At 39.3% G+C, this 27,749-nt stretch overlaps 1 protein-coding gene across 9 annotated transcripts in view; it reads right to left on the reverse strand.

Moving 5' to 3' along the window:
* The window catches only part of ppfia2 (PTPRF interacting protein alpha 2), a 185,472-nt gene that overhangs the window by 27,814 nt on the left and 129,909 nt on the right, over positions 1 to 27,749 (reverse strand). For 8 of the 9 annotated variants that reach the window (XM_076876078.1, XM_076876081.1, XM_076876082.1 and 5 more), the window contains 8 exons: positions 23,759 to 23,860; positions 18,110 to 18,279; positions 16,651 to 16,720; positions 10,151 to 10,261; positions 6,648 to 6,869; positions 5,089 to 5,235; positions 1,574 to 1,708; positions 809 to 892 (listed from right to left, as the gene is read on the reverse strand). In XM_076876078.1, coding sequence (XP_076732193.1) covers positions 809 to 892; positions 1,574 to 1,708; positions 5,089 to 5,235; positions 6,648 to 6,869; positions 10,151 to 10,261; positions 16,651 to 16,720; positions 18,110 to 18,279; positions 23,759 to 23,860 — 1,041 coding nt within the window. Of the gene's footprint in view, positions 1 to 808; positions 893 to 1,573; positions 1,709 to 5,088; positions 5,236 to 6,647; positions 6,870 to 10,150; positions 10,262 to 16,650; positions 16,726 to 18,109; positions 18,280 to 23,758; positions 23,861 to 27,749 lie in introns of all 9 variants that reach the window. The other variant, XM_004548416.2, reaches the window with a different exon arrangement.

A 27,749-nucleotide genomic window follows, 5' to 3' on the forward strand; every position in this document is an offset into this window, starting at 1 on the left:
GGCCCTCTTCTGTGGAATTAGCTTCCAATTTGAATTCGGGAGACAAATACCCTCTCCACTTCTAAGATTAGGCTTAAAACTTTTATTTTCGATAAAGAACATCATTAGGGCTGCATCAGGTGATCCTCCCTGCAAAAGGCCTAAGCTGCTGGGGGATTCCTATGATGCACTGGGAGTGTTTCTTTTTCACTCACTATATATTTATACACCACTGCATTTAATCATTAGCTATTATCAATTTCTGGCTCCCATCCACAGTGTATCTTTTATCCTTTCTCCCTCCCATCACCACCGGCTAGTCATGGCAGACGGCTGCCCCTCCCTGAACCTGGCTCTGCTGGAGGTTTCTTCCTATTAAAAAGGAGTTTCTCCTTCCCACTGTTGCCAAGTGCTTTCTCAAAGGGGTCATTTGACTGTTGGGGTTTTCTCTGTACTATATGACTGCTGTTGGAAAGATTGCCCACTATTGCATTTTTCAAATAAGGAAAACAACAACAAAAAAACTTTGAAAATAACTCATGAGGTTAAACATCTTCATACAGACAGCATTCTCGCTTGAATTTGCTATCATACACTAAAGTGTGACGTGAAAACACTAACGTCTTTTAGAATTACTCATTTGCATCATTTGTGAGTATTTTGCAAACCATTATATCAGCAGAGTACGTGAAACACCCATTTGGTCAAGCTTCATTGGTGACAAATCAGACAGTGTGCCATCAGTTGCAGTCGCTTCAAGCTGTCTTGCTCATGCAGAAGTGGCTGCCTGGTTAACGCTGCTTGGCACAACGCCTCCGCAGTGACTCACCCTCAGCAGCTCCTGGTTCTTCTCCTCCAGCTGGCATTCCAAGTGCCTCATTCGCTCCTCAATGCTCCCGTGACGCTCTTCCGCCTACAGTTGGATCACAGACAGCACAGACAGGACAAAAAAAAAAAAAAAGAGAGGCCACGATGATCTGTGTGCTTGACAGCCTAAGGGCCAACAAAGAAAAATGGTGGCGACAACACAAGCCAAAGCTTCTACCCCAAACTCAAAGATGGATATCTATGTTTTAAAGCGTAACTGGAAAGACAGCTGATTGAAACAAACAGTGACAAGGAGAAAGATGGAGAACAAGGCCACCAAAGGACAGAATGAAAGAGGAAGAGAGCTGCTCCAGCACTGCCAAGTATGAGCTCCAGCCAGAAGTGCCATGCAGCTGTCCCATGGTGGTAGAACAGCCAGAGCAGAATCCCAGTAAACACGCCCGCCACAAAACACTAATAAGATAAATGAATGATATCTGTTCTCTATTGGAGTTGGCAATAGCTGTGATGCCCTGTGGAACTACCTTCCTAAGAATGGAGTTCATGTCTTGGAGTTTAGCTTCCATTACAAAGTGATAATCATCAGGAGAGGAAGAGGAGCTGGAGTCAGACTATGTGGCCGAGGAAGAGGAGAGGAACATGTTGAAACGTCATGACACCACGTGGACACTTACACAAATGTACAGAAAAAAAAACGAGGGCATCTGTGGGAATACGTCAACAGCATGTGTGTTAATGTACAATATGTACAAACGTGTGCGCTTACCTTGGTGAGAGCTGCTATCCTCTGGGCTAGTTCGGCCTCAACCTCCGGGAGTGTCTCAGCCTTCCTCATGGTCTGCTGGAGTTTCTGTTCTGCAAGCTCCAACCTCTCCTGTAGTTGTCTGTTCTTCTCCTCCATCTGCACTCAAACACCACAGACAGCAAAAACATTAGCTGATAGTTGAACAACGAGACTTATGAGATTTTGTATCTGGCTTCCTGCAGATTTTGTGGAGGGATTGCAGCCAAAAGTAAACAAAAAATATAAATGTGCACGTTGTGAGGAAAAGAGTCACATTAGCCGACAGTCAAAGTTAATGTACTGAACTGGTTCTTATATAGCGCTTATCTATTCTACTTGAGCACTCTATACAACATGTTACATTCACAGTAGCACTGCATCGACATGTAAGTGGTTTCTATTTAACATTCACACACATTCAAATTCCAATGGATGCATCTGTGAGCAACCTGGGGTTCTGTATCCTGCACACAGATACTTTGGATGCGAATTGGACCAGCCAGAGATTAAACCACCAACCTCCTGATGACCTGCTCTACTTCCTGAGACACAACCACTGAAATAAATTTAAACACTCTAAACCAACTAAGGATCTGCACTTAGCTTAAATCTGGGTTCTAACTTATTGCCTTGAAGCCAATAAATTTGCAGGAATGCTTAATGCTGAAAGAAAGAATGATAAATGATTACACAGGAGATTTATTCAATAAATTACCTTCCAATGCTTTGACCATACATCATCCAGAAAAGAAATCCAGAATAGTGTTTTTCTTGCAATAACAACAAACCCTAGCAATGACAAATTAAAGTATGAGCAGATTATTAGAACACTACACTATTTGAATGAAAGAGTTTTCAGTGTGTTCCAATGCTGTCCTTGTTAACAGAGTATAACGAAAATGAACTCTATAAATGTGATTCTCTTCCTTCTTCCTATTCAGTGTCAGCAGAGCATAATTGCCTGTTAGAAAATAGAATCACAAATGTTTGTCTTTCAGAGATGAGGCACACTCTGGCAGTGTGCCTCATCTCTTCTTTAGAATAGCAGAGTCAGAGTCTGCACTGCCAAGAGTGACACTGGCAACTTATAGACAGCTGATGCAGATCCTGATTAGGCATTCAGCTGGTACTTGCTATCATTAAGATGGAACTCAAACTTAGCATTAAATGAAACTGGAAACAAGTGACTTGCTTCCCCATTGGACAGTAAGAATTTTCTCCCTCACTAGCTTGGGATCAGTTTTAAGACTTATTTAAGGACTGGCTTGGCAGCCTTTGCCATCGGCGACAGATGCTCTGGTCCCCGAAGCTCCGGGCCTGGCAGCTCAGCGTGCAATAATTAGACTCTAGCAGGCCAAGTATACTTTGTGTTGTGTGTCAGTGATATTTTCTGCCTCAACCCATATCGCCATCCCACGTGCTTGAGATGACACAGGGGAAACATGACAGTTTGTTTTTGTTTATTATATCCTCCCTAGGTATCCTACTACCCATCCTTTTTGCCATTTTGCTTGCCATTTCTTCTCATCCCTTCATGTCTCTATACCAAGTAATCTTCAGACATCAGCAGCCAGAGCCCAGTACAATAGCAAGTGAAACTTTGTGCATATATTTACCAAAAAAGTCTGTTTATGTATGGTAGCAGGAGTTCATTTAAAAAAACCTTTAGGGTTCAAGCATACCCCTTGCATAGACCCTTTCCCTTGTAAACGTCATGGCTGTAAATACATAAGTGGTTTCTTCTTAAGTTGTGGCTTCATACACATTTCCTGAGTGAAAAATGACTGGCTAGCAAAGGTTAACAACCCCCACCCTATGTAATCATCTGGCAGGATGAAATTAGCTTACCATTTACTTTTAGCGATTACATTCTGTTAACTATATACTTATGATTAGCAAACACTCTTACTAGTTTAGTGCCAAGTATTGAGTTTTTATTTCAGCCATTCAAACAGTTTATATCTTTAGTTAAAACTACTTTTTTAAATCTGTTTTTTAGCTAGCTTTTTTAACTGTTTATCCAGTACGTTTAGCTAACAAATTCAACAGTTAAAGTTTTAGCTAATAATTTCCACCTGGTTTCAGAATTTTAGCTGTTTCAATTATTTTGATCTTTTGTCATGATTTTATATCACAATTTCATGTACTTACACTGTGAGCTAACCATTTCAATGTTTTATATGTTTAGCAGACAGTTTTAACATATTTCATACTATTAGCTTTTCTAATAACCCACTGTGCCATTTTTTGCTTTCATCTAAATATATTTTCTTATTTCTTTGTTTTGACTGTCTCTCTCTATTGCTCTTTTACTTTTAGTCAACAGTTAAATTTTCTTCTCAAATTTGTTCAGGTTTTAGATTTTAAATTGTATTTGTTTCAGGTTAGGCTTAGTCACACATGCCCAGAGATCAGTTAGTGACTAAATGGCAACCGCCAGTTGCAAATGAAAAATGTGGTGGAAATGGTTGCCAGTCGCTTTGAAACTCATGGCTAAAGCCCATGCAGGACGAGAGACTGATCAGGCAGACGCCGGCAACTTTCATCTGCTATGAAAAAATGTGTATTCTCCAATCTGTCGAATTGTTTCTGGTAGTTGCTGGCATGAAATTGCAACCAAAGCAATCACATGGAGCAACGTCGTCTTTGTGACCACATTTCCTTGGCGACAACCAGTAACCACTTATATCTGGTTGCGGAAAATATATATTTTCCCTCATGACCAGTGATCACCAGGTGATGTCTCGTCTCTAAGGTACCCCCAGATTAACTGGTCTAGGGGATTTCACAATTGTTTTAAATAGTCACTGTAGTTGTGATGTACATGTCTAAAGTAAACATTATGCTAAAGAAAATTGTTGAGAATTATAACTAAAATATAAATTAGTGTCTAAATAACTTTCCACACAGTAAATCCAAACAGGGACTGATGGTGTCACTCTAATTACTTCTACTCATATCAGAAATTCTTTCTATTCTTCCAGAGCCCAGACAGTGTTTAAGCCTTTACTCATAAAAATGCCACTAGATCTTCTATGGCCATGCAATTTATCTAATTGGCTGCAATGAATCACAAAGAATAATTGAAAGGAGAGTAAATCTGTACAATCGCTTGACCATATTCTGCAGCATTATGTCAATTATGAAGAAATCACATGTGAGCCATGTGCATCTGCACAAAGTAAACATTTATAAAATTTCTTCCCCAGTAGTAATTTCCTCTTACATTATCTACCACGATGTGAAGAGGTTTTCTCAATGCCAGACCTCTGTGGAACTGCTCAAAGGACTATGTTAACTGACAGGAACCATCTTACACATTTTTCCTGGCTGATTCTTTTCTGAATCCAGTAAGAAAAATACGACTGATGATACAGTAATGAATCGTGCACTGCAGCTGCCATCTGGACCCATTTTTTGGAAGAAAATAGTAATCCCAGAGAGCTGATTAATGTGATTACATGGCTCACACTAACCCTGGAGTGGACTTTACAGACCTGTCTGAGGAATGCCTCCTTATTGGCCAACTCGTTCTCCAGTTTGTCATTGATGTCATGCACAGAGGTGGCTTCTCTTTGGGCACTCAGGTAACGTTTCTCCAGCGTGACAATCCGTTCCTCCATGTCTTCTTTCTGACACATGGCCTGTATAGAGACACACAAAAAAAGACTTAATATAACATCAACTTTGGGTGTAATATTTTCTCCTGCTGCTTTGCACACATGGAATTTGTACACTACTTTAATATCAGCACCAGATGAAAACTCCATAGGGTGTCTGGACCCTCCCTTAAGTGACAGGGTGCTTGGGCATTCAGCACCTAGAGCCACTAAGCTTCCACATCGAAACACTGAGAGACAGCTGACGTGGTTCAGGGATGACTAGGATGTCTCCTGGGCACCTTCTAAATAAGGTTTTTAGACATGTCCTACCAGGAGGAAAAACTGATGACATTTCTTCACCGTATACTGGATCTCAGACTAGACCCAGTATACGGTGAAGAAATGTCATCAGTTTTTCCTGGAAGAAGTAAAGGAGTCTGGGTGTCTCTACTTAGGCCAGGATAAGCAGCAGACAGTGAATGGATGGATATTGCAGATATACAGATATTGCAGGGTCTTTACTTTACAATATAAAGAACCTTGAGCTCACCATTATTGTTAATTGGCACTGAGTCTGCAAAGTCTGCAAAATCAAACTTTTATCCCTAGAATGTGCACAAAAGTTAATAACAAATAAAGCCTCATAAAATACAAACATGCGCTGCTGTCATGAACAGAGGCAACATTATCATGGAATTTCTCAGACTTAATTTCCTCCATGGAGAATTGCTTCAGACACAAACTTGCGGTAGCACCCATTGTTTCCAAACCATACAAATAATAACAGTTATTCTTAGAACACTAAATAAACTGCTGCTGTAAGAGAAGGCATTGCAGGGTAATAAAACACGATTGGCCTGATAAGGCCATGTTTGTCAGCCCACAATAACTGCCTCTGCCCACATCGTTAGAAATCAATAGTAATTTCATCCCCAGGCGACAGGGGCATCAGCTTATGTTCATATCCAGCCCACTTCACTGATATTAACCTTGCACAGACATATAATAAATAGGACTATTATTTGGATCTTAACTGCCAGTTTTGGACACAACTGGCTCTTTTTTGTGCTTCATGCATCAACAGTCTTGAACCCGTTCAAGAAATACAAATGGTTAGTTATTTATTTAACATTAAGTGTTAGTTTGAGGCCTAGAGAAGTGTTTATCTGAAGTGTATATTTAGATATTTTTTCAAGGACTCTTCACTTAACTCACTTCACCCGATGAAGGCATTATGAAAGACCTTATACGTTCACAAGTCAATGTGCATGTTTTTATGTGAGAAAAAGACGGAGTAATAAAGAGCTGGGGAGAGTGTGAGAGCATATGCAAATAGAAGCTGTTTTTAGACCACTGCTCGCTGTCTTTGATGTTTCTCTTGCAACTGTTATCCCCATGCGAATATGTGTGTGTGTGTGTATGCTTCCCCCTGTGCTCAGTTTCTGTGCTGTGACCTCTTTGATGTCCCTCTGGTACTTGTTGTTCATCTCCTCTGACTTGATGAGGTCCTTGCGGGCGGTCTCGAGCTCCTGCTCCACCTCGGAAACCCGGGAGGAGAGGGAGGACATGCGCTCCTTCATCTGGGCCAACTCGTAGTTCTGCTTCTCCAGCAGGTCCTGCAGCTCGACCACCTGACTCGCCTCATGGGCCGGCTCCAGAGAGCCATTGGACAGACGCTGGAGGGGAAAGAGGGGGACGTGGAGTAAGAGGTCAACATATGAAAAGGGAAAATTATCCAAAAATATGTATGCGTCATGAAGCACAAAATTTGCCAAGGGATGTTTGGGGATGATTTCTAACTTTTAGTGTACTTTAAAAAGAATTTAAGAGCTTTTTTAAAAATGAATTCCCTTGCATGACGTCTTTTAAAACTCACAAATTAAGTGAGGCTTGTGGTATATAGGTAATAAGGTAATAATAAAGTAGTAATAAGATCACTGACAAGTGAGGGTTAGTACAGGATTTGGAAATTGGTTGTTAATGTTGTGGCTAATCAAAGTAAAAAAATTCTTTCTTTCTTTTAAGTTAACATTCTAACTAGAACTTTTTCCTTGCAGTTGAAATAAATCTTTTGGATGTTAAATTATATCCCGAATCCTGAAACGTGTCTTGTAAGTCCATTCAGAATGCACACTTGCCCCACAATAATCGCGATAACAAGTGATTATATTTTCTTTCTTTTTTCAAGTGTTAACCTAGTAAAAACCCCAGTACCTAAATCAAAAATAGAAGTTTGAGCTTTGAATGCAGGAAAATAAACACACTATCGAGAGTAAAAATGAACAATGGTGCAAAGCAATTTTCTGATTTCCTGTCATGCCTCATCTTCCTGTCGTGTATTCAAGTGGGCCCTGAGAAATCAGCCATGCTTCCACTTCAGATACCATGTCTGCTTTTGAGAATGACATACATTTGCATTCTAATAAATTCAAGTTCAGGAGCTCACGGCTTTGGTTCTTCCCCTGCTTTGATTCTGGATGGTCACAAAGACTGAATCACACCAGACTCTGCTGGAGAAATTGTTTTGACACTTGCATAAGTAATCTGATTAGATTTGCAAGGTTTCCACTCCGTACAGCTCTCCTGGTCTCTGCATGAGGTAGATTAATGAGGAGGATACCGCAGAGATTCAGCTTACAAAAGAGTTTAGAGGCAAGAACAACAGAGGAAAACAACCTTATTATCGGTGCTAAATAACAAACATGCATAGTTTAAAAAAACAAATCTTGCTTTTATGCTCAATTGAGTTACAGTAAGGTGAATGAGAGGATTGAGGGAAACTGATCTCTTCATTCTCCATCTTCCTCTGTCTTCCTGCTGTATTGTGAGGCACAGCTGCCCATCTTTGGCCATCCATCTGTGAGGACAAACCTAATTGGGCCTCTCTGTCTGCTGCCTGTGATCAATGATTCACTTGAGCAAGGAACAGGATCCACTAAATCACACCAGTGATTTTAATACGAGCATGCCAGCAGTGGGCCATGCTCATAAAAGAATTTTATATCTTCTTTATTGCCAAATGGCTCAGCTGTCCCTCTTTGTATCTGGGGTTTCCATCGATGGGCTTGTTTCACAGATTTGTACCATTTAGGACCAGGATAGTTTAAAGGGACAATGTTAATAACAGTTACCCAACATTTCAAAGGGGTGTATTGCTTTTTAACTCTGAATGACCTTTAAAAATGGTTAAGTTTGGCTATGAAACAACTGCTCTCATTCATGCCTGCATGGATAGATGGACAGGTAGTCTTGAGATGCCCCTCAATTCTTTATATTTTGCTCTGAGAACTAATGTTGGCCTTGAGCAATAGTTCTCCAAACTTTCTTAAGGTCTTTCAAAGTTTCTTCTTTGAACATAAGATGCTTTTTCACTAAGAGGAATGTTTTTGTTTATTAGGCCACTTAACGCTGCCTAATGAATTATCTAAACATAAAAAAGCACCTTACTAAACAGATGAACTACACATAACAGACAAATAAGCAAATAACCACATTTTAATTGCATCTAGGCACGTTAGTACTAGCAGCCTGTTGCAAAAACACATCATTTGTTCCTATTTCTTTAGTTGAATATACAAAAAAATCCCAAAGATGATGCAGTTTGTCAGACAAAATATTCTTGTACCAACAAGGTGATTCTCAAAAAGCTATTAGCTTAAAGTGACAGGGCTAAAACACCGTCTACAGCAGATAAGCAGCATTTGAAAGTCACGTCATTAAGAAATTAGATAAAACCTATGACATGAAACCTAAAAGACAGATCTGTCCCTTCAGTTACAGAAGAGGTGGTCTGTAATTCAGTGGTGCAAAAACTGATGGAGTGACAAACCAAGATATATATATATATATATATATATATATATATATATATATATATATATATATATATATATATATATATATATATATATATATATATATATATATATATATGAATGAAAGAATCCGGTGGGCAGGTTTTGCCATTGTCCCCTTCCTGACAGTTCCTTCTACATCTCTGTCAGTCACTCTGACTACAGTCATGCTGAATAACTGACCCTCACCATTACTGCAAGGTTAGTGTTCTTTCTTCACCGTATCACAAAACAAATGTGCCAAACAACACATGTTCATACTCTCTTATTTTATCTACACAAAACAGAGCAGATGATGGCTGTCTCCTCATTATCACATCCCTCAAACTCACACGCTCTTCATCTCTTTACTCCCAATCCCCCACCACCACCACCTCCCATCCCCCAAACCCTCGTTCCCCAGCAGACCAGCCAAGTAATAACGTCTCCATTGATCTACCCAGGTATCCTCTGCTGCTGTCTGCATGTATAAAAAAAAAAAAAAAAAAAAAAGTAAAAATCCTGCATCTGCGTTTGCCTTTAAGGTGCATCATTTTGGGCTCGCGTGCTTCTGACATAAAAAGGCATCAGCGTAATCTACACCTACACCTATGCTGTTAAAATAATAATCAAAAGGAAATTTGTATTCAGCTATGGATGTCCATGTGTGCTCCTGCATAATGGCAGGGGGTGAGATCACAGCGGGAGTTTTCGCCTAACTCCTTCAGAATGCCTGCAGAGGTAAATAAATGTATGATCAAAACCATGTGATAGTCGCTGCAATACTTTAAAGTCAAAATGCCAATACAGCAGGGGGAACTAAATGTACAGGAATTATTTGTGTAACGCCACCACAGCAGGGTTGTAGACAAAATACTGATTGGTAGTGCTTTTATTTTGAAATGGAAAACATCCGGGTTACTGTATGACCGCTACAGTAAGTATATTTAATATATACATACATAATACTATGCACATTTTTAGAATAAACTATATCTTAATCAAAAACAACAAGTGCAAATATTGCCATAATGTACAGACTATTAAAGTGTAGTGTAGTTATTATAGATCCACACATAATTTTGACCATTTTTTCCACCCATATTTAAATCAAGGGAGCTCACCTTGCCATGGACCTTCTGTTGAGCTTCACTGCCCTCCAAAATGTCCTCTCCTCCCTCACCTGATGCCACTTTCCTCTGGATGTGAGCATTCTGTTCCCGTAAGGCCACAATCTGTGGGACACAAAAATATGGGGTTAGAAGTAAAAAAAAATAAAAATACAACAAAAAACCCACTCCGCACACACTTGCCTGCACACAGCAACACAGTTTGTGTGAGACGAAAAAACAAAACTCAATTTTAAGGCTGGCATCTTCCTCAGTGTGGCTTTAGAACTTTTAGCTTTTAGCGAAGCCTCTTGAATGAGCCTCTTGTTTGCACACACGATGAGGATAAAACCACAACCACACATAATTGCAATCCTTGGTTAACTAATCATTTTCCCTCTCTTATGCAACGCTAGTAAATTACAGTATATCACACTGCATAGGAATTTTGGAACATTACTTTAACCAACATTCATGGAAACCTTGTGATTATTGAGTTTTGCAAACCAAGTGCTTTATTTCCCCACCATCAGCCATCCTGAAGCCTTAACCCTGTCACAGGGGTGTCTGACAACAATAACATTCTGGTTTGGCTTTGACTGACAACATATGATTATCACTCACTTCAAGAGAGAGAGAGGTTGACAGTGTACCTGCTGCCTACTAGTTCACAGTACTTCTTGAAGTACTTCTTTCCAGAGCCTAATGCTTATGGAGAGCAGCCATTCATTCGTCCCAGGTAGGCCACTAAATATTAACTAGCAGAATGGATAACTTCTTCTAAGACTTTCTCCGTGTATCCTACACTAGCACTAAGGTGAATACGAAAATAACGTGTTGCGAATGCATCAATCTTTTATTGAGGTCGAACATAGGCCAGCTGCACTAAAGTAAACACAGTGCAGCTTTAAGAAATGTATGAATTAATGATTCCCCTGAGAAAAGAAAGTCAAAACAGAGTAAGAAATACAAGCCAACACACGCAGTCCTGGCTCTGAAAGTAAAACTGAAACAGGGCAGATCCTCAATGCTCCTCTCTGCAATGGAAAACTAAGAAAAGCCACAAAGTCAGTCTGCAAACTGTGAGGGATGTTAAAATAGCACTGGTGATGATATTTCTGTGTGCTATTGTGCTCCTGTTCAAAATGAATTTGGCCAACCTGGAGATTTGTTCAAAATGTGAAAAGACTGTCTGCTTTTATTTCAACAATAAGCTTGGTACAGTGTGTTCCGTTTATCTTTGCAGACAGAAGCAGTCAAAGTTACACCACTGTCCACTGGTCTCAATCTCTGAAACCTCCCCTAAAAAGTAAATAACCACCAGAAAGACAACTCTAGCACTAAAATAGTTTTACAGTTATTCTCTACACGAACAAAAAAGGAGGAGCTCCTAACAAACCCCCCCCCAACAATTACTACAGTACATGAGGCATGCTGATAGCGTGATGTGATTAAAGGTGCATCATGCTGGTTCTCCTCTATGAGTACTCGGAAGCTTCAGAAAAGCTTTAATCTCTGAACCATGTAGGACTCTCAAATCATGCATGTTCCTTTTTGTCCTTCTCTTTATGGATGATTCGATCAGGATTTCCAAGCAGCCAGCACCATCATTTATGACAATCCAACTACCATTACTAATCATTCTAATAAATAATTACAGTTTGAGAATGGAAATGCTGAGTGATCGTCGCCGTTGAAAACAAATTGCGATGCTTTAAAATCGTCTTTTCTCTCTCTTTCCGCAACAGACATTTGTTGTGATCGGAACAGCAAGAGGAGCCCGAGGACAATCAATGAAACCGCTGTCGATAAAACAAACAATGCAATCAAGTGACTTTGACATGATCCAGTTTAAACTCAGATCCCAACCTGCCCTCATTGACACCTGGACACGAGTCGTAGTTAATGTCGGGACCTCTTTAAAGTTGCGAGTGAGAACAGAAGATTATCTCCCACCTTCCACAGACAGGGTTTCCTTCACACTCAACTTTGCCAGCAGCAGCTTGGCTTCTTCTTTTCTGCTGCACTCTGTCTACAAAGCATCTTCTGTTCATTATTTTTAATGAGGGCATAATTATGCCTCCGTATGTTCCAGTACCATTATTTTGAGATTGTCTGTAATTTCTCCATCTCAGAGATCAAACACCAACGCCACCCATGACATAAAGGCACAATTGATGAATGGGGCGCTACTGATGCATCTCCATCGCTGAAATGAAAGAAGACAGAGAGAAGTTTGCCAGATGCAAAATGAAAAGGGTGACGAGGGACACAAGGACGAGTGGAGCTTCTTTTACAACGCAGCATCACAATTTCCTTATCTTCCTTTAGCACTTCTGGGCTCTGTGTTGACAGGAATGTCTGATGAAGTAGAAATTGGAGGAAAATGGGAAGGAGTGAAATAAGAATGGCTATGTGTGAGTGTGTGTGTCCACGGGTGTCACAGGTTGCTCTTAGAGTATGAAAGATTGATGACGTCAAGGTAAGATTTGGGGAAAAGCAAGTTTGGTGCAATGCACTTAAAATAGAATCAATCACACACCTGGGGAAAAATGCATGACCACACATAGGTCAAAGGAGATTTCATTTCATGTATTAGTTTTCTTTCTTTTACAAAATCCCAAAAGAATTAGGTCAGTCTTTTTTTTGCAAAAGCAAGAAAAAAAGTACTGCTGTTGCCATTCTCAACCTTTTCTGCCAGCTTTTATTTGAAAAACCGTGAACAGAGTATTTCTCCTACTGAGCATAGTGCTGGTTTGGATCAAGCTCAGCCTGTAAGGACCTCAGTGCTAGCCCACATCGGCTCATGGGTCAGATGTTACCTTTCTATACATCCGATTATCAAATCTTATATTACCACACCATTAAAGCTGCTTTAAATTGTTAAAAACTGATTCAAATGACTCTATTGGCTATTGAAAATAATCCCATTTCTTTGCCTTAAGAAACGCTTGGGTTGCTTTTCCAGTATGCTTCAGGCCATTATCCATTTGCACTAAGAAGTGCTGTCTACTCAGTTTTGCAGCATCTGGTCGAATATTAGCAGAGAGAGTATAGCCCTGTACACTTCAGAATCCATACTTCTATCAGCAGTCACATCACCTATAAACACTAGTGGTAGTTCCACTATCATACATGCCCGCCTCACAACATTATCTCTACCATATTAGACAGATGATGTGGTATACTTCTGATCAATTAATTTTGTTGTCTAATCTGGCTTGTTGTTGCAACCTGTTATTTAGACCTTGTTGTAAACTGTCCTTTACATTCATAAAGGTGTTGGTGTTGCAGAGCTAGCCAATTGAGTTCCACTTATTAAGAATGCGCCAGATTGTTGATTTTGGCTACTCACTACTCATTAAGGTTATTTTGTTTTTTTAGCCTCTTTCACTTGCATCAACATTCTTTAGGAGCTCCTCCTATCCAAAAAAAAGACAAAAAAAAAAAAAAAAAACACAAAATGCAACACTTGAAATCAAATCAATTTCTTTCAATTCAATTTTATTTATATAGTGCCAAATCACAACAACAGTCGCCTCAAGGCGCTTTATATTGTAAGGTAGACCCTACAATAATATATACAGAGAAAAACCCAACAATCAAATGACCCCCTATGAGCAAGCACTTTGGCGACAGTGGGAAGGAAAAACTCCCTTTTAACAGGCAGAAACCTCCGGCAGAACCAGGCTCAGGGAGGGGCGGGGCCATCATTTGCATACTTTGCCAAATAATGTTCCCTGTTCCTTCAACAATAATGAAGGAACAGACTTCACATGACCATAAAATAGCTCATTAGTCAATTTCATTTTAAGCCTCTGAAAGTTACAAATGGTCAATCACCACGTGTAACTAGGGTTGAGTTGCTAAGAATCTGGTATGACTGCATAAAATAATATTTGATACATATTATTTTATCTGCCTTGATCTTGTATGGTTGTGATAGATTCAAATGAGCTATTGAGCTACCTTTGGGAATTTAACAGTGTCTTAAAAATATGTCTGTTTTGATTAACATCAAATAATTGGTAAGCAACAATTCATCCTCAGATAGATACCAAAATGCTCCACAGATAGAACTGCAATCACTAGCAGCAATCAGTGTGGGGCCACTTAAACACCTGTGACTGCATGAGGTTAAAGGCTGCTGATTTCTTCAAGCATGGACACATTGTCTAAATTCCTGGAGGGAAATGGGACTCATAATAGACCTCCATCTCAAATCAATTACCACTTTGCGGGCTCACGGATCCGCCTGCCTCCCTGGAGCCTCTTAAGCGTGGACATTTTTATTCGGCAAAGCCGGTTTAACCATCCTCTCCACCACCACCTCCACCCTCCATCACCTCAAGGTCTAATCACTCATCTGTCCGCAGCTCTGACAAGTGTTGTGTTAACCATTAGAGAGGGACAGCCACACAGAAATACTGTATGGTCTTTATAAGCTTGGAAGTGTGATGTGAGAAATATTTCAAGGTGCTGCTGAGATGTCTGTCAGAGTTTCTGCAGTTAAAAAACAAGACTTCAGGAAAAACTGTCAAAGAGAAAAAGAGAAGAATTTAGGTACCGCTGGCCTTTAGGTTTACTTTTTTAAGTTTTCAATCTTTTCTACAATTCTCTCCTTGTCTGGTAGATCGCACACTATCAAATCTTGGGTTTTGACCCCTAGCGACTTTACTCGCCATCAAAACATATCATTACAGCTTCACTTTTTCTGTCCTTCGGTTTCTTTCAGAGGTGCTCTGACCAAGTGGAGCCCTGCACTCTCATTAATACACATACCTCCACACACGATCTGCCTCTGCATCCCACCTGCCATGTCTATTTGTGTCTTCTGCCTGTCTATGCCTTTTTTTTCCATCCTTACCCCCTCTCTCTCCTCTCACACTAGATCTCCGTCTGTCCCTCCACCCACGCCACACGCCTCCCAACCATTCCCCCTATTGCTTTTCATTCCCATCTTTTTCTTCTTCTCTTCCTTTTAGTGACTTTTACGCCAGGCCCGAGTGTCAGGCTGGCATGTCTGACAGGCTGTGAAGTGGCAGCCTGAGGGTTTTTCCTCAGCTGGAACAGGACCATCTGCAGTGCAAATCCTACTCTAGCCCGAACTAGGAGGTGAAGACGGAAAGGCCACCAAGGAAACAGTGGCCGATGTACTGTCAGTGCTTCGCCGCAGCCACTGATAAGCTGAGGTAGAGTGAAGCCTGTCGAGGTACCGTAAATGTTTCTGGGTTTCAGAGCAGATACAAAATTCAGGACACATCACAGTATGTATTAGGTTTGCATCCACGTAAACAAGTAGTATATGTTCCTGTATATATGTTATGTTTGTTCGGAATATGCAACTCAACACAAGTCTTGAGATACTGCATGTATATATAAATAGTATCTACATGTTTAATACATGAACAGCATATATTTTCTGTTATTTCAGCACATTCCCATCTCAAAGTGTGAAATATTTCTCTTCACTGTTGGCATCGGACAGATTGCTTGTCATCGTCTGTGACTTCATACACCAGCAGTGATTTTTAAGATGCAGATGAATTTAAGTGCTATAAAATTAAGTAAGTCACAATTTTATAGACCAAAGTTTCCCATGTGGAAACTTTGTGCTTTGAAGTTAGTTTTTACTCGGTTTTTACTTTGACATTAAGTCGTTTTTTAGGTTTAGATGCTTAAAGATTGGATGGGTTGAGTAAAAAACATTGCAATTGGAATAAATAAAAATGCTTGTTCATCACATTAACTCTGCATGTTCAAAATTATGTTTACTGAGCATGTTTGCAGAATCCTTAAAAAGCAGTACAGACATGCATTTGTCTGATGGGAATGACTTAAATGAAACAATAGTATTTGTTTTCCAAATTAGAAATGCTTGCTTTTCCTGATGCCTTTTATGCAAAGGATTAATAAAATAGCCAAAGTCTTTAATTCCTTATTAAAGAATATAATTTTTCTTTGTCCCATTCGTCTATATGCTACTAAGTGTTCCTTTGATGAAGAAAGCTAATAATCTACCTCAAGTCAGACACTATGCATTGGTATGAAAACAACCAACAAACCATAGTCTGAGGTTCCAGGAATTTCAGCCCATTCATTCTAGTTTTAATCCATAATCACTGATGATGCATTATCTGACAACACAAACAACAAAAAGTGTGTTTAAAAATATCACAATATTCATTATTCTACACCGTGGCCATTAGTCACAGCTTGTTAGCACTGCATTGGAACCCCTGTGGTCTTTTGCTTTAAATTTCAACATAAGGTTCCGACTTTTTAGTCTAGCCATTCTCCTCTAGCATTTCTGCCCAGAGAGGTAAACCCTTGAGACTGTTGTGTGTGAAAATTCTTGTAGATCTGCAGTTGAAATACTCAGGTTGGCCCATCTGCCACATTCAAAGTCACTTTCATCACATTTCTTTCATATGCCTAAAAGCATTTGGTTGCTTATAAGACATCTGCATTAGCAAGCAGTTAATGTAGTTACTGGTGAGTGTGGTGGTTATTACCTCCTGATTGGCTGCTGTGAGCTCCTCCTCCAAGGCAGACACCCTCTCCAGTGACACTCGTAGTCTCTCTCTTACCTGAAAATCACAAAACATGAATCACAATCTGTCTGTAGATCCTTTGTCATGGGCACTGTTATAAGCCTTCACTGCACTTAATTCCACTGGGATGGACTGATCTTAAAAGAGCCAAGCTGAAAAACGCAATCATTAGCTTCCTCTCTCACCGCTGTTAAAATCCCAGTCCAGGAAAGCAAGGGTTAACACATCAGAAGGTGCTATCCTCTTTTCCTCCCTTAGCCTTACAACACCACTTTGCTGGGGCTTCAAAGTAGCATTATACGGCTCTTACTGCTTTAAAAGCACCATTTGCGGAGAGGAGATTCCCCTTCTACACTTCTCCCTTTGTCTCTTTTAGGTTCATCATGGCTGTGATGGAACAATTACTTGCAACACATTGTGAGTGTGCACCAGATATGAGAAGAGGCTGATCCTCTGTGTCCACTCTGGGATATTGTTCCAACACGGGACCCCATTTGCCTGAGCTTATATTACCTTAAACAATGTGGACGTTGGACATGTGTTATAAATGTTGGCTTTCGGGGGGGGGGATGAATGGATTACAGGGGGAGTGCTGATATTACACAGGAGGCTAAGGTCATAAATCAGCGGGATGTGAGGAGAAACACTGAGTGCGACATGTAAAGGCTTAAAACTAGAAAATGATAGCATGAAATCACACAAAAGGAAAATAAAGCACTGTTAGTATCATCTGGTCTTAAATGTTTTATCTATCCATATACATTATAATATACTATAATATGATAATTAGGGGGTGGAGCCAAATCTGAATCCAGCAAAGCACAACTAATAAGTTATTACAAATATGTTTAACATTTAAAATTAAACATAATGTTTTGGGGAGAAAGAATACATACAGTATAGGTGACTCAAAAGTAACAATGCAAAACATTTTTTCCTGATGGCTTTTATTTTCTTTCTAGATCTGTAGTATGTGTAGCTGAGGTTTTTTTCCTGGTTAGCTCCTGCAGCTAGCTAGCCAACTGGTTACTTCACCTCCACACTGTGCTAATACTCACTCAGCTTGCCTTTGACATGACTAATGACACCACACTGCAGAAATATAACACATTAAACCTAATTTTTCAAATCATTTTTTTTAATCGTCAGCTACACTTTTCACAAACCCACTAATTACTTGTGCATTTATGAAAACCAAAAAAGAATTTTAAATGTAAATAACATGTGACTGATCCAGAATAAACAAAAATACATGTATTTGTCTCCAATAATAATATAAAACACACAAGTAATTAATAATAATACAACAGAGAAGGGACATACAACCGAATCAAAACAACACATTAAAGTCAAACACATTAAATTTGGTAAAACTGAAAAAAGCCAACAGTTACACATTTAATGTATATATTCTGACAACCTTACCTTCTCATCTAGGGCTTTATGGTGTTCAAACAAGGATTTGAGTGCTTTAAGAACTTCGACTTCACTGGAGACCCCTGATGGAGACTGAGCCTGCCTCTTGACCACAGTCATACGAAGTGACCGCTCGTGTCTGGACACCAGGCACTCAAGATGTTCCAGCAGTAACTAAAGGGAAGAAATAGGAGAAATCAATGTTATTATCAACTCTGAGAACTGCTGAAGAATCCAAAATATGAACATTCTGAGAACACAGAAAGCCACGGCTCTTGTTCTTATTCTATTTATGGGTTTTTTTCTACAAGTGCTAGAGGAATGATTTCAAGTGTGCTTGATCAGGCTCAAAAAATGTTTCAAAAATCAAACATGACTATCAAAAAAACATTATATACATGCAACAAAGGCGATTACTTACAGAGACTGAGTCCTTTGGGAAAAAAGAAAAAATTGCAACAAAAGTGGTTTGGTGGCTTGTTATGTGACCAACATCTATTATTATTCTTAGTATCATCAAATTTTTTTTACCAATTAAAATGGCCATAATCGCTATTTACATTCTCATAAACTGTTGTGAGTTATTACCAAATTATGGTATAAAAGTTCAGAATCACTGGAGAGAATGTTTTCCAGTAAGAAAAGTTTGCTTTGTATTCTTGCAACGCCTCATCAACTGTGCGAACAATGTATATATAAAAAAGGGGGCAGATAACTGCAAAGGCAACGCTGTCCTTTCAACAAAAACACACAAAAGTGTAATCTATGTTGCGAGGTAACTTGTCAAGTCAACAGCCAGCAGAGTGCTACACAAAGACAGAGAAGAAATGCGGAGCTTGGAGGCAGGCTAAACAAAAGGCAACTACACAACAAAAACGGGGAGTAAACAATCATGTGTGTTATTCAGCAGAGATAAAACGTTATTTGTTACTGTAGCCTGCTCAGGTTCCACTGTGAGATCAGTGTAGGATCGTCTGCTTTCATTTCATTTCCCCTAGTGAGGCAGATCGTGACACTTCTTTCCCTCTCTGATGTCGTCCAGGGCAATAATAATATAGCCTCGAGATAATGATCTGGTTATAGGCTAAAGTTACAGCTCAGAATGATCTGTGTGCTCTTTCTGACCTTACTGGTTATATTCCCACCATACCTTTAACTGTCCAAACATCTCCATCTGAGACTACCTAACATAGTTAGCTGGTGTAAGTGTATTCCATTGCAAGTGTATTCCAAGTGTAAACCATTGTTATTAAGTCAAAATACCACTGACATCTCTGCTGAAGTAAAAATAGGCTAAATTATTAACATAGATCTGAAAAGATTCTTCCATAGGCTACATAGCACCAATTGTGGCAAACAGATAACCATGAGTAACCATGAAAACTCCTTAAAATTGCCAATACTGAGGCAGCTAGCCCTCAAGCATAACTGTAACAAGTAACAAGATTTTTTTTCTTTTTTAATTTTATTAGTTTTTTAATTTTTTTAAATTCTAAATGGGACCATAATTTAGTAAACTAAGCTCACGCTGTGGTCAGCAAAGTTTGAAACTAGAGTTTGAGAGTATAAACTCCTCAGAAAGCTTTTACTAACATGATAGATGAAGAAAGCCAAAAGGTAATTTCCCAATGTTTTTGTGTTATGCCCCGCTGGCTATTTAAAAGAATGCAGATTTAAGGCTCCTTGTAGTCTTAATCTTTGTGCCAATAGCACTTCTGGTTTGACTTTTAATTTTTATATACAGTCATGTCAAAAAGACAGTTTTCACAAACATGCAGTCCTGTGAAAAACAAAGTACACACCGACTGCTTCTGTACGAATTAAGATGATAGGTAGCAGCTTAATGTCAGCAACACGATGTCTCCATCTTCCCAGACATCCAATCGAATTGAATCAGGGGTCAGACTGCGTAATGCTCAGACGAAGTGCAAAAATTTGTAAGAGCTACATCTACATTGGCCCTACAAGGATCTGTTAGTGTTTAAAATATCGCTTTATAAAGAATATGGCAGCACAGCTCAGGTTTGTAAAGTTGCATCTGAACAAATAACATGTGTCCTGGAACAATGTCCTTTGGACAGATGACACCAAAATAGAGACAGACATCTGCAAATATGTCAAGCACGGTGGTGGATGGTGATTTGGGATCACTTTGCAGGCCTGAACACCTTACAGCCATGGCTGCCAAAAGTAGTTCTGGAGCATGATTACAGATTACAGAAGTAATAATCGTGCTGTAGATGCCTTCTTACTTTTAATGAAGTATTACAAAGTTTATATTATGAACTTTTGTTATCTTAAAGTTTCAAGTAAATTTGGCTACCACTAGCCAAAGTCAATAGATCCTTTTCAAAATTTCCTTTTTGTGCCAAATGAGTATACTGACTACTGTGCAGCGCCAGTAGTCCAACATTTAGAACAGGATCAATCTTTTCATCTAACTGAATTTCCCAAAATGTAAATGTAAAAAGACAAGAGTGCTAGCTTAGAATATGATATTCTTCAATATATGGTTCCAAATAAAGTAACAGAAATAATCAATAGCATTCTGACTCATTTTAATGTCAAACACACCTGACAAAACAAACCAAAAGCAGCAAAATCCATAAAAATGTTTGATTCCTTTTTTATGGGGGGATGTCTGCAGGATCCTAAAGATATATTTTCAATAGAAAACACTGGAGCAGGCAGAAGTGATCAGAATCTCTGCAGGAGTGAGGTGTAAGAGTCGAACAATGAAAACTTGCAGTGAAAAGAAGACCCCTGCAGAGCACTGCTGTATGAGTGTAGTCTCTTCATTTGTCTCTCTGATTCAAGTGTCCCTGAGAGATCCATCAACATCCATCATGTCTACATATATAATCCTGCACACTCAACAAAATGCCTACTGTTGATTCAATCAGGAAGTCAGTGTTTACTCAACAGCACCCCATTTCCAATCTCGTTCAGTAAATATTTTCATTATTTATCCGATCTTGTTTTTCTGTCTCTGTCTCTACATCAGCTGCCGAAAGTGGGGTCCGTGACCCACGGCTAAGTGGTGCACAAAATGAGTTGTTGTAAATCCTAAAATGTGGCATGACATTGAAAAGTGCATATCTAGACAAGGATCTTTTATGCCAATGAAGCAGGCATATTGGGTCCATTACTCACATTATCTTTGTGCCAACAGCTACTCTGATGCGACTGTGAGACATCACGTAAATCTGTCATGAAATCACTCCCTTCACTCGGGGTACAACAGACTGTTCTGCTGCTGCAGAGCTTGGCTTGTTAGCCAGCTAGCTAACTGGCCGGCATAGAGAAATATTTGAGCCAGACCACGTTGTCAAGTTACGGTTCGAGGCCAAACTGAGTAAGAGCAGCAACAGAAGACCAGATCTGAGTCACGCTTTCTTAGTTTCAAGCAAACAAACCATGATGCTAGCCAGCTTGTTCATGGTGTAGATTGAATTAAATGATCCTTTTGTAAAAGCGCATGTGTGGAATTTACATGCTTAAAACTGCAATTTGGATTTATCAATATAAAACAGATGTAAAGGACAATGTTTAAAAGGTTTTATAACACAAAGAATTTCAGTGGCATTTGAACTCAAATGCTCAAAGTAATTAAATAGCATAATTATTACATAATGAAAATTTTAAGCTGATGAAAACTGATAATTTTTGATTAGCATGAACCCTTTTACAAAACAAATAAGCCCCACCTAAAAATATAAATTCAGAGTACTTTTATTGGTGTGGTGGCGATAAGTGACCCCGCTCCCCTTGTGATTGCTTTAATAAGTAACAGGTCGCCATGATCGCACACAGTTTGCAGCGCAGACACTGAATTGACTGTAAACTAGAGCTTGAGCTTAACTGATATGAGTAGATATCAGCTACTTGCAAATATATTGATATCTGGATTTTTAACTTGCCAAAAAATGAAAATTTAAAAAGTAAAGATGAAATGTTGTTACACATATCCTTCAAACTTGTGCTTCATCCGATATATCCGAGTTTTTAATCAATAAATATCGGTATTACTTGCAAAAATCTTATATTAGTCAGTATCTACTGCAAATACCTGAAAACTACTCACCAAGCAGTAGTAAAAGTGAAACGTGTGAGGCGAACAGGCAACAGAGAACTTTGATCTACAAAGTAAAAGTTGTGGCTTTTGAAGTGTTTTGGTTGAAGTGGTAAGGCACGACTTTCTCTTTTTCCGATTTGCCCCAAACGTTTCCAACTTTCAGCTAACAGAGGAAAACGGTGAGTGTTTGCAGACAAGTCTGCATCTCACATGCAAACTGTTGGCAGTCTGCTTGAAACCAAAGCAATCATGGTTTCGGTGCAGCACCCTTTTGGCGACTGATTTCACCTAGTTTGAGTGAGCAACATCCAGCAGCCGCTCACTCACTAAGGGTCTACACATTTTCTCTGCTAGCGACTAGTGGTTGTGAGATGGTCATTAACTGGTCTCTAGGCTTTAGTGAATGAGACCTAACATACTAGTTAGTTAGTTTGAGTTTAGTTGCTTAATTATGTTTGATTTCCATTCTGGTAACTCTGTAAAACTATGAGCAAAGTGCACAACTATGCCTGCGATAAAACAGATAGTACACTAATCCCCTAAGTTGTAGCTGGTGATTTGAAAATTTATCAGTTAAAACACACGAAAGCAATCAGTTATGAATGTTAGTTAGTCTTGGCCCCTCAAAAGTTTGAAAACTCTAGATCTTCATCACATATCAAAGACTGTGATGCTTAACCCACAGCCAATAAGACCAATCCCATACTCATCACATGATGTTGCAGGTTCCCACGTCAAATGACTGCCTGTACATGTCTTCCAAGATTTAATTATAACCAGTGACAAAACCAAGCTTAATTAAAATTTGCTTAGTAATTGCCTGTTGGAGAATTTGAGGTGATAATAAAGTGCGAGAGTGAAAATGACTTTTGTCTGTCCTCCTTTCTTGCACCTCACCTCCCTCTTTTCTGTAATTTTCCATCAGTGCTGTGCTAAAATCTTCTGTCTCCACCAGAGGAAGATAGTGCAAGACTGCAAATACACACTTCATCAGCATTGGGATGGAAAGCAGAGTCTTATCTATCAACAGCAGAGTGTGCTTTAAAAAGGCAATGTTTTTTATTGAAGATACTGGACTTCAGCTGATCCTCTAATGTTTTTTTTTAGCTGCCCCTCCCCCACACCAAATTCTTTGAACTGGACACTGCAGGGCATCAGTACCATTTGGACTTAGTTTTACTGTTGAGCAGCCATCCATGTGAAGTAAGTGGAACAATTTTCAGGCAGAATGTGGAGAGCTAATGAGGTGTGCCTGGGCACAGGAAATAGACAGTGTGCATGGTTGCTTCAGTGCTTTTGCAGCCTTAAAACCGTAGCCACCAGATAGCTTAATCTTCCTCTGGATGCTGCCTATCGCAGTGTCCAGCAGGTTTTTTGGGAAAACTTGAGAGCAACTTGTGGAATGCATAAAAAAAGGATTGAGTATGAAATGCAGAAGCAGCTTCATTTCTGGTTTAAAATGTCCAAACATCAGTTTTGTTTGTTCTTATTGCTCAGAACTACTGAATTCCAATGGTCATATTAAAATAAGTTAAGTAAGGAAAGTTTAATAAAGATGTATAAGGATGCTGTCCTCACCCTGGTGTTGTTCCTCTCGGCTTTGAGCTCAGATATCTCTTCCTCTTTCTCCAGCAGCTGTTCCCTGCAGGCGTTCAGCTCCTTGGTCAGTGCTGCAAACTCCTAAGCAAGAGAAAAGACAGAGACGGGTAAGCATCACACAATACTTGGGATACAGCTAGGGCTGGGCCATATTATACCGTTCACGGTAATACCGGTATAATGTTAGGCAACGATAGGAAAATGAAATATCGCGATAGAATGGGAGTAAAACGCGCATGCGCAGTGCCTTTGTTTTCATACGCACATGGCCGATTGTTGAGTGAAACAGATGAACCAGAATTGGTTTGTAAAAATGGTGCAACTTCCGTGATGTGGAACTGGTTTGGTGTTTGTCCGTCAGATACACAACAAAGCACATTTTTTTGCAGAACATGCAAGCGGCCGTTGTTATTGTCGTATTTGTCGGACTAAGATGCTCTTAAATCTGGGAGTAATCTGGGTCCTAAACTCCGTATATTCAGGTCAAACAACACTGCAGCATCACTTAGAGTTAAAAACTGTCTAAATTCTTTCATCTTTAATAAAACGATCAGCATTGCTGCTTTACCAGGTGTAACTATAAAGTTTAACTTCCAGGCATCCATGAAAACAAAAGTTATTACATTTAACGGAGTTAGAAGTTAGCAGGAAGCTAGCGGAAGTTAGCTCGCTAGTTTCGCTAGTTACCTAAGCATGATATTGCATGTTCTGACGGAGAGATTTCTGAAAAAAATCAAACGTACAGCTCTGCTATCACTTCCAACATAAATGAAGACAGGAAACTAAACAGCAGTGACGTTTGTAGGGTTACTGAAGTTGGGCTAGCTGGTATATAATGATGTGCTACGTGATCGCTAGCGACACAGCTATGTTAGCATGACATAAACAGTGAAGCTGGAGGACGAACACTAACACTTTTCCACTTATAAAAGTTAACGTGAAGGTTCTTCATGGTTAGAAACAAATGCAATCGCATGGCAGGATGCTGTAAACGGACCAAACTTCAGTCAGGAGAACAACTGAGATAATCCATCCACAATACGAGGTTAGTCATTAATATACTGCAACAACAAGGGAATAGAGCAGCTGCCAGAGAATTCAACATTATTGAATCAATGGTACAGAAGTGGAGGAAGCAAGAAGAATGAGTTTAATAAAGTTTGATTTATCTGACTGCTTTGTTTCGCTTAATGTGCCTTATAATCCCGTGCACCTTATGGTCCGAAAAATACGTACTGCACACTGCAGTTTAATGTTGCAAAGCACCTCTTTTTAACTTCAGTGGATATTATACATGGTTATGCTCAGGATATGTCAGCCCATTTCTACTGGAAATGCCTTTTGGTTAAACTTTCAGCAAGGAATTTGCATTTGCACTGTTACATTTTTATAAAGCTTTAATGTACATAAAAACCAGCTTCTTGTTTAAGTGAAAATAAATGGAAGGTTGTCTTTTTGCGCTAGTAATGTTGTGGAGTTGTATTTTGTCTCGCATCAATTATATCGTCGGTTATATCGTTATCGCAAATTTTCAAATATATATCGTGATAAATATTTTTGGCCATATTGCCCTGCTCTAGATACAGCTGCTGCTGGCTGCATGTAGTGGATGACGAATGAAATCCAATCAGTGAGAACAATTACCACAACTATTCTTCAAAGCCTTGTTTCTTTGCCAGAACATCAGCTTTGCTCTTTGTCTCGGTTTTCTGCAGATGGATACTGACAAAAGATATTTGCTCTGGCTCAACTACATTTACAATTACAGCCTGAGCAAACTGCCAGTCCTCCTCCAGACCCAAAACACATACAGTCTTCTGGTGCTCTTGTTTTCTTAAACACACTTTTGATTCAGAATCTCTCAGAGGGATTCTGAGCTATACCTACAGATCTACAGCTATCATAAACAATCTTCAGAAGGGGAGGCTGTCGCTTGGGAAGGCTTCAAAACCTTTGTCCTTGTCATTCTGGTCTAAATTAAGCATAGCCACAACAAACATTTTTTGAAGCAGGCCAGAACAGACAGGTAGAAGGAAATCAAACAGAGACAACAGTGACACTGCGACTGATGCATTTCAATTTAGAATAGACTGACGTGAGGCAGTAACTGACACGCTCGGTGTTTGATTTCACATTTATATGGGGGGAAATATGTGCACGTCTGAAGTACTGAAGGAACTGATGCAAGTATGGTGTCCTTCGCAAAAGACTACAGGTCGAAGTTAAGCTAAACTTTACTTTTCTAAACTGCTCCAGAGATGCAACACATGAAAGGATGCTGATTTATTGAAGCACCAATTATTAGTTGATTTTACAGAAAGCTAATCATTAAAAAAAATTAGAAAAATTTGTATTGGAACAAAATATTTAAAAAAATATGACAGATGTGGTTTTGTCTTGTTAAATGGCTTTTCTGCTACTTAAGAATTGAATGAGTATACCAAAATATCATCGGTAATAATAAGTTGCAGGTCATTTACTTTAGTTATATATACACTTCCTATAGAAAAATAAAGGAATACAAATTCAGTTTTGAAAGCAACCAGTTAAGTACAAGTGATCTGTCTGTCTGAGTACACGTTGTAATTTGGAATCTGTACACCAGCTGTCCTTCAGGAGTCATGGACAATAACTCAGTGTTACAGACAGACTCCAGGGAGTGGAGCAATATTGTGTCTCGTAGCTACAGCAGCGCATCAAATCCTTATAGATCTTATAGAGCCACAAATCCTCTTCACAAAGAAGCCATACACCAAGAAAATCCTTAAAAAAACTCTCACTTTGTATTGTGAGGGCAGACTTCCAAAGAGTCAAGCCAATCTGGGATCAAAGAAAAAGATTTTAGGTCTACATTTAGAACAAGCTGGGATGGTGAGTAGAGAAAGAGCTGAAGTCCATCGCCTCAAGGGATAAACTGTGTGAAATCCCTGAAGCAGCAGAAAGGTGTAATATTGAAGACCAGAGTATTCACAAAGGTGCTTTATTTTTATCACCTGATATATTGAGACAATTACATCCATGTTCACACTAACATGGTGTCATGCTTTGTTAGTAACACAGAGAAAATTCACGATACAAAGATCCAGAGTCATCTTGTGGGTGTTGTTTACAAATTAAAAAAAATATATATAAACAAGGATGCTGCTCGATGATTGCATTGAATTTGGCGACGGAAGGAAGTAGCTGCAGTGACTCCAGAGGTTTAACATGCAATACCACAAACCTCTGGCCAAAGGTGATTGCACATGTCACCTGGTGGGAGGCAACCTGTCTCCAAACAAATCGTTGTCTGACTCAGTAGTCAGTCCAACTGCCAGCATGCTCCAATCACTCTGAGTCAGTCTGCACCGATGATTGCAACTTGTCTGTGATGTGTCTTTGCAATAGCGTACTCTCCTCAACTGGCTGCCAACTATTGCAGTTTTGTTCCTGTTATAGTCTTATTTTGGAGTTAAATCATTGTCCTTTAGTGAATTGTGGAGGATTTTCTAAACTTCTGTTGCAAATGAAGTTCTTAGATTCTTATTGTAAGTAGGTAATGTGCATTTTATGTGTAGATTTATCAGTTTCCCAACATATTATACTAGATTGATTGCATGTAATTGCCAATTTGACCCCATTCATTCACAAACTGATAACATACAGATCCCCTTTTATCACGATCTTGATAAACCAAGTCATTCTGAACACGTCGACTGGCTGCAAGTGATGATCGGTTCATTGCAGAGAGTCAGAATAATTTTGATCGAAATAAAGAGTGAAATTAAGTATTTAATTAAAATTAAAAGCAGATTTTGTGTTGCTATAAAAAGCATGTGTGAAAATACAGATTGATAACTGAAGATCGACACACAGCTTCCCTAACCCGTGCGTCTAATAAAATGTTAATTAGCCACATGCTCATTTTGCTTATGCTAATTAGCCTTGTGGAACTGCTGTAATTAAAAGTACAAAGATTTTTGATGTAAAA

The sequence above is a fragment of the Maylandia zebra genome, linkage group LG17 (assembly GCF_041146795.1).
Source record: "Maylandia zebra isolate NMK-2024a linkage group LG17, Mzebra_GT3a, whole genome shotgun sequence".
NCBI lineage: Eukaryota > Metazoa > Chordata > Actinopteri > Cichliformes > Cichlidae > Maylandia > Maylandia zebra.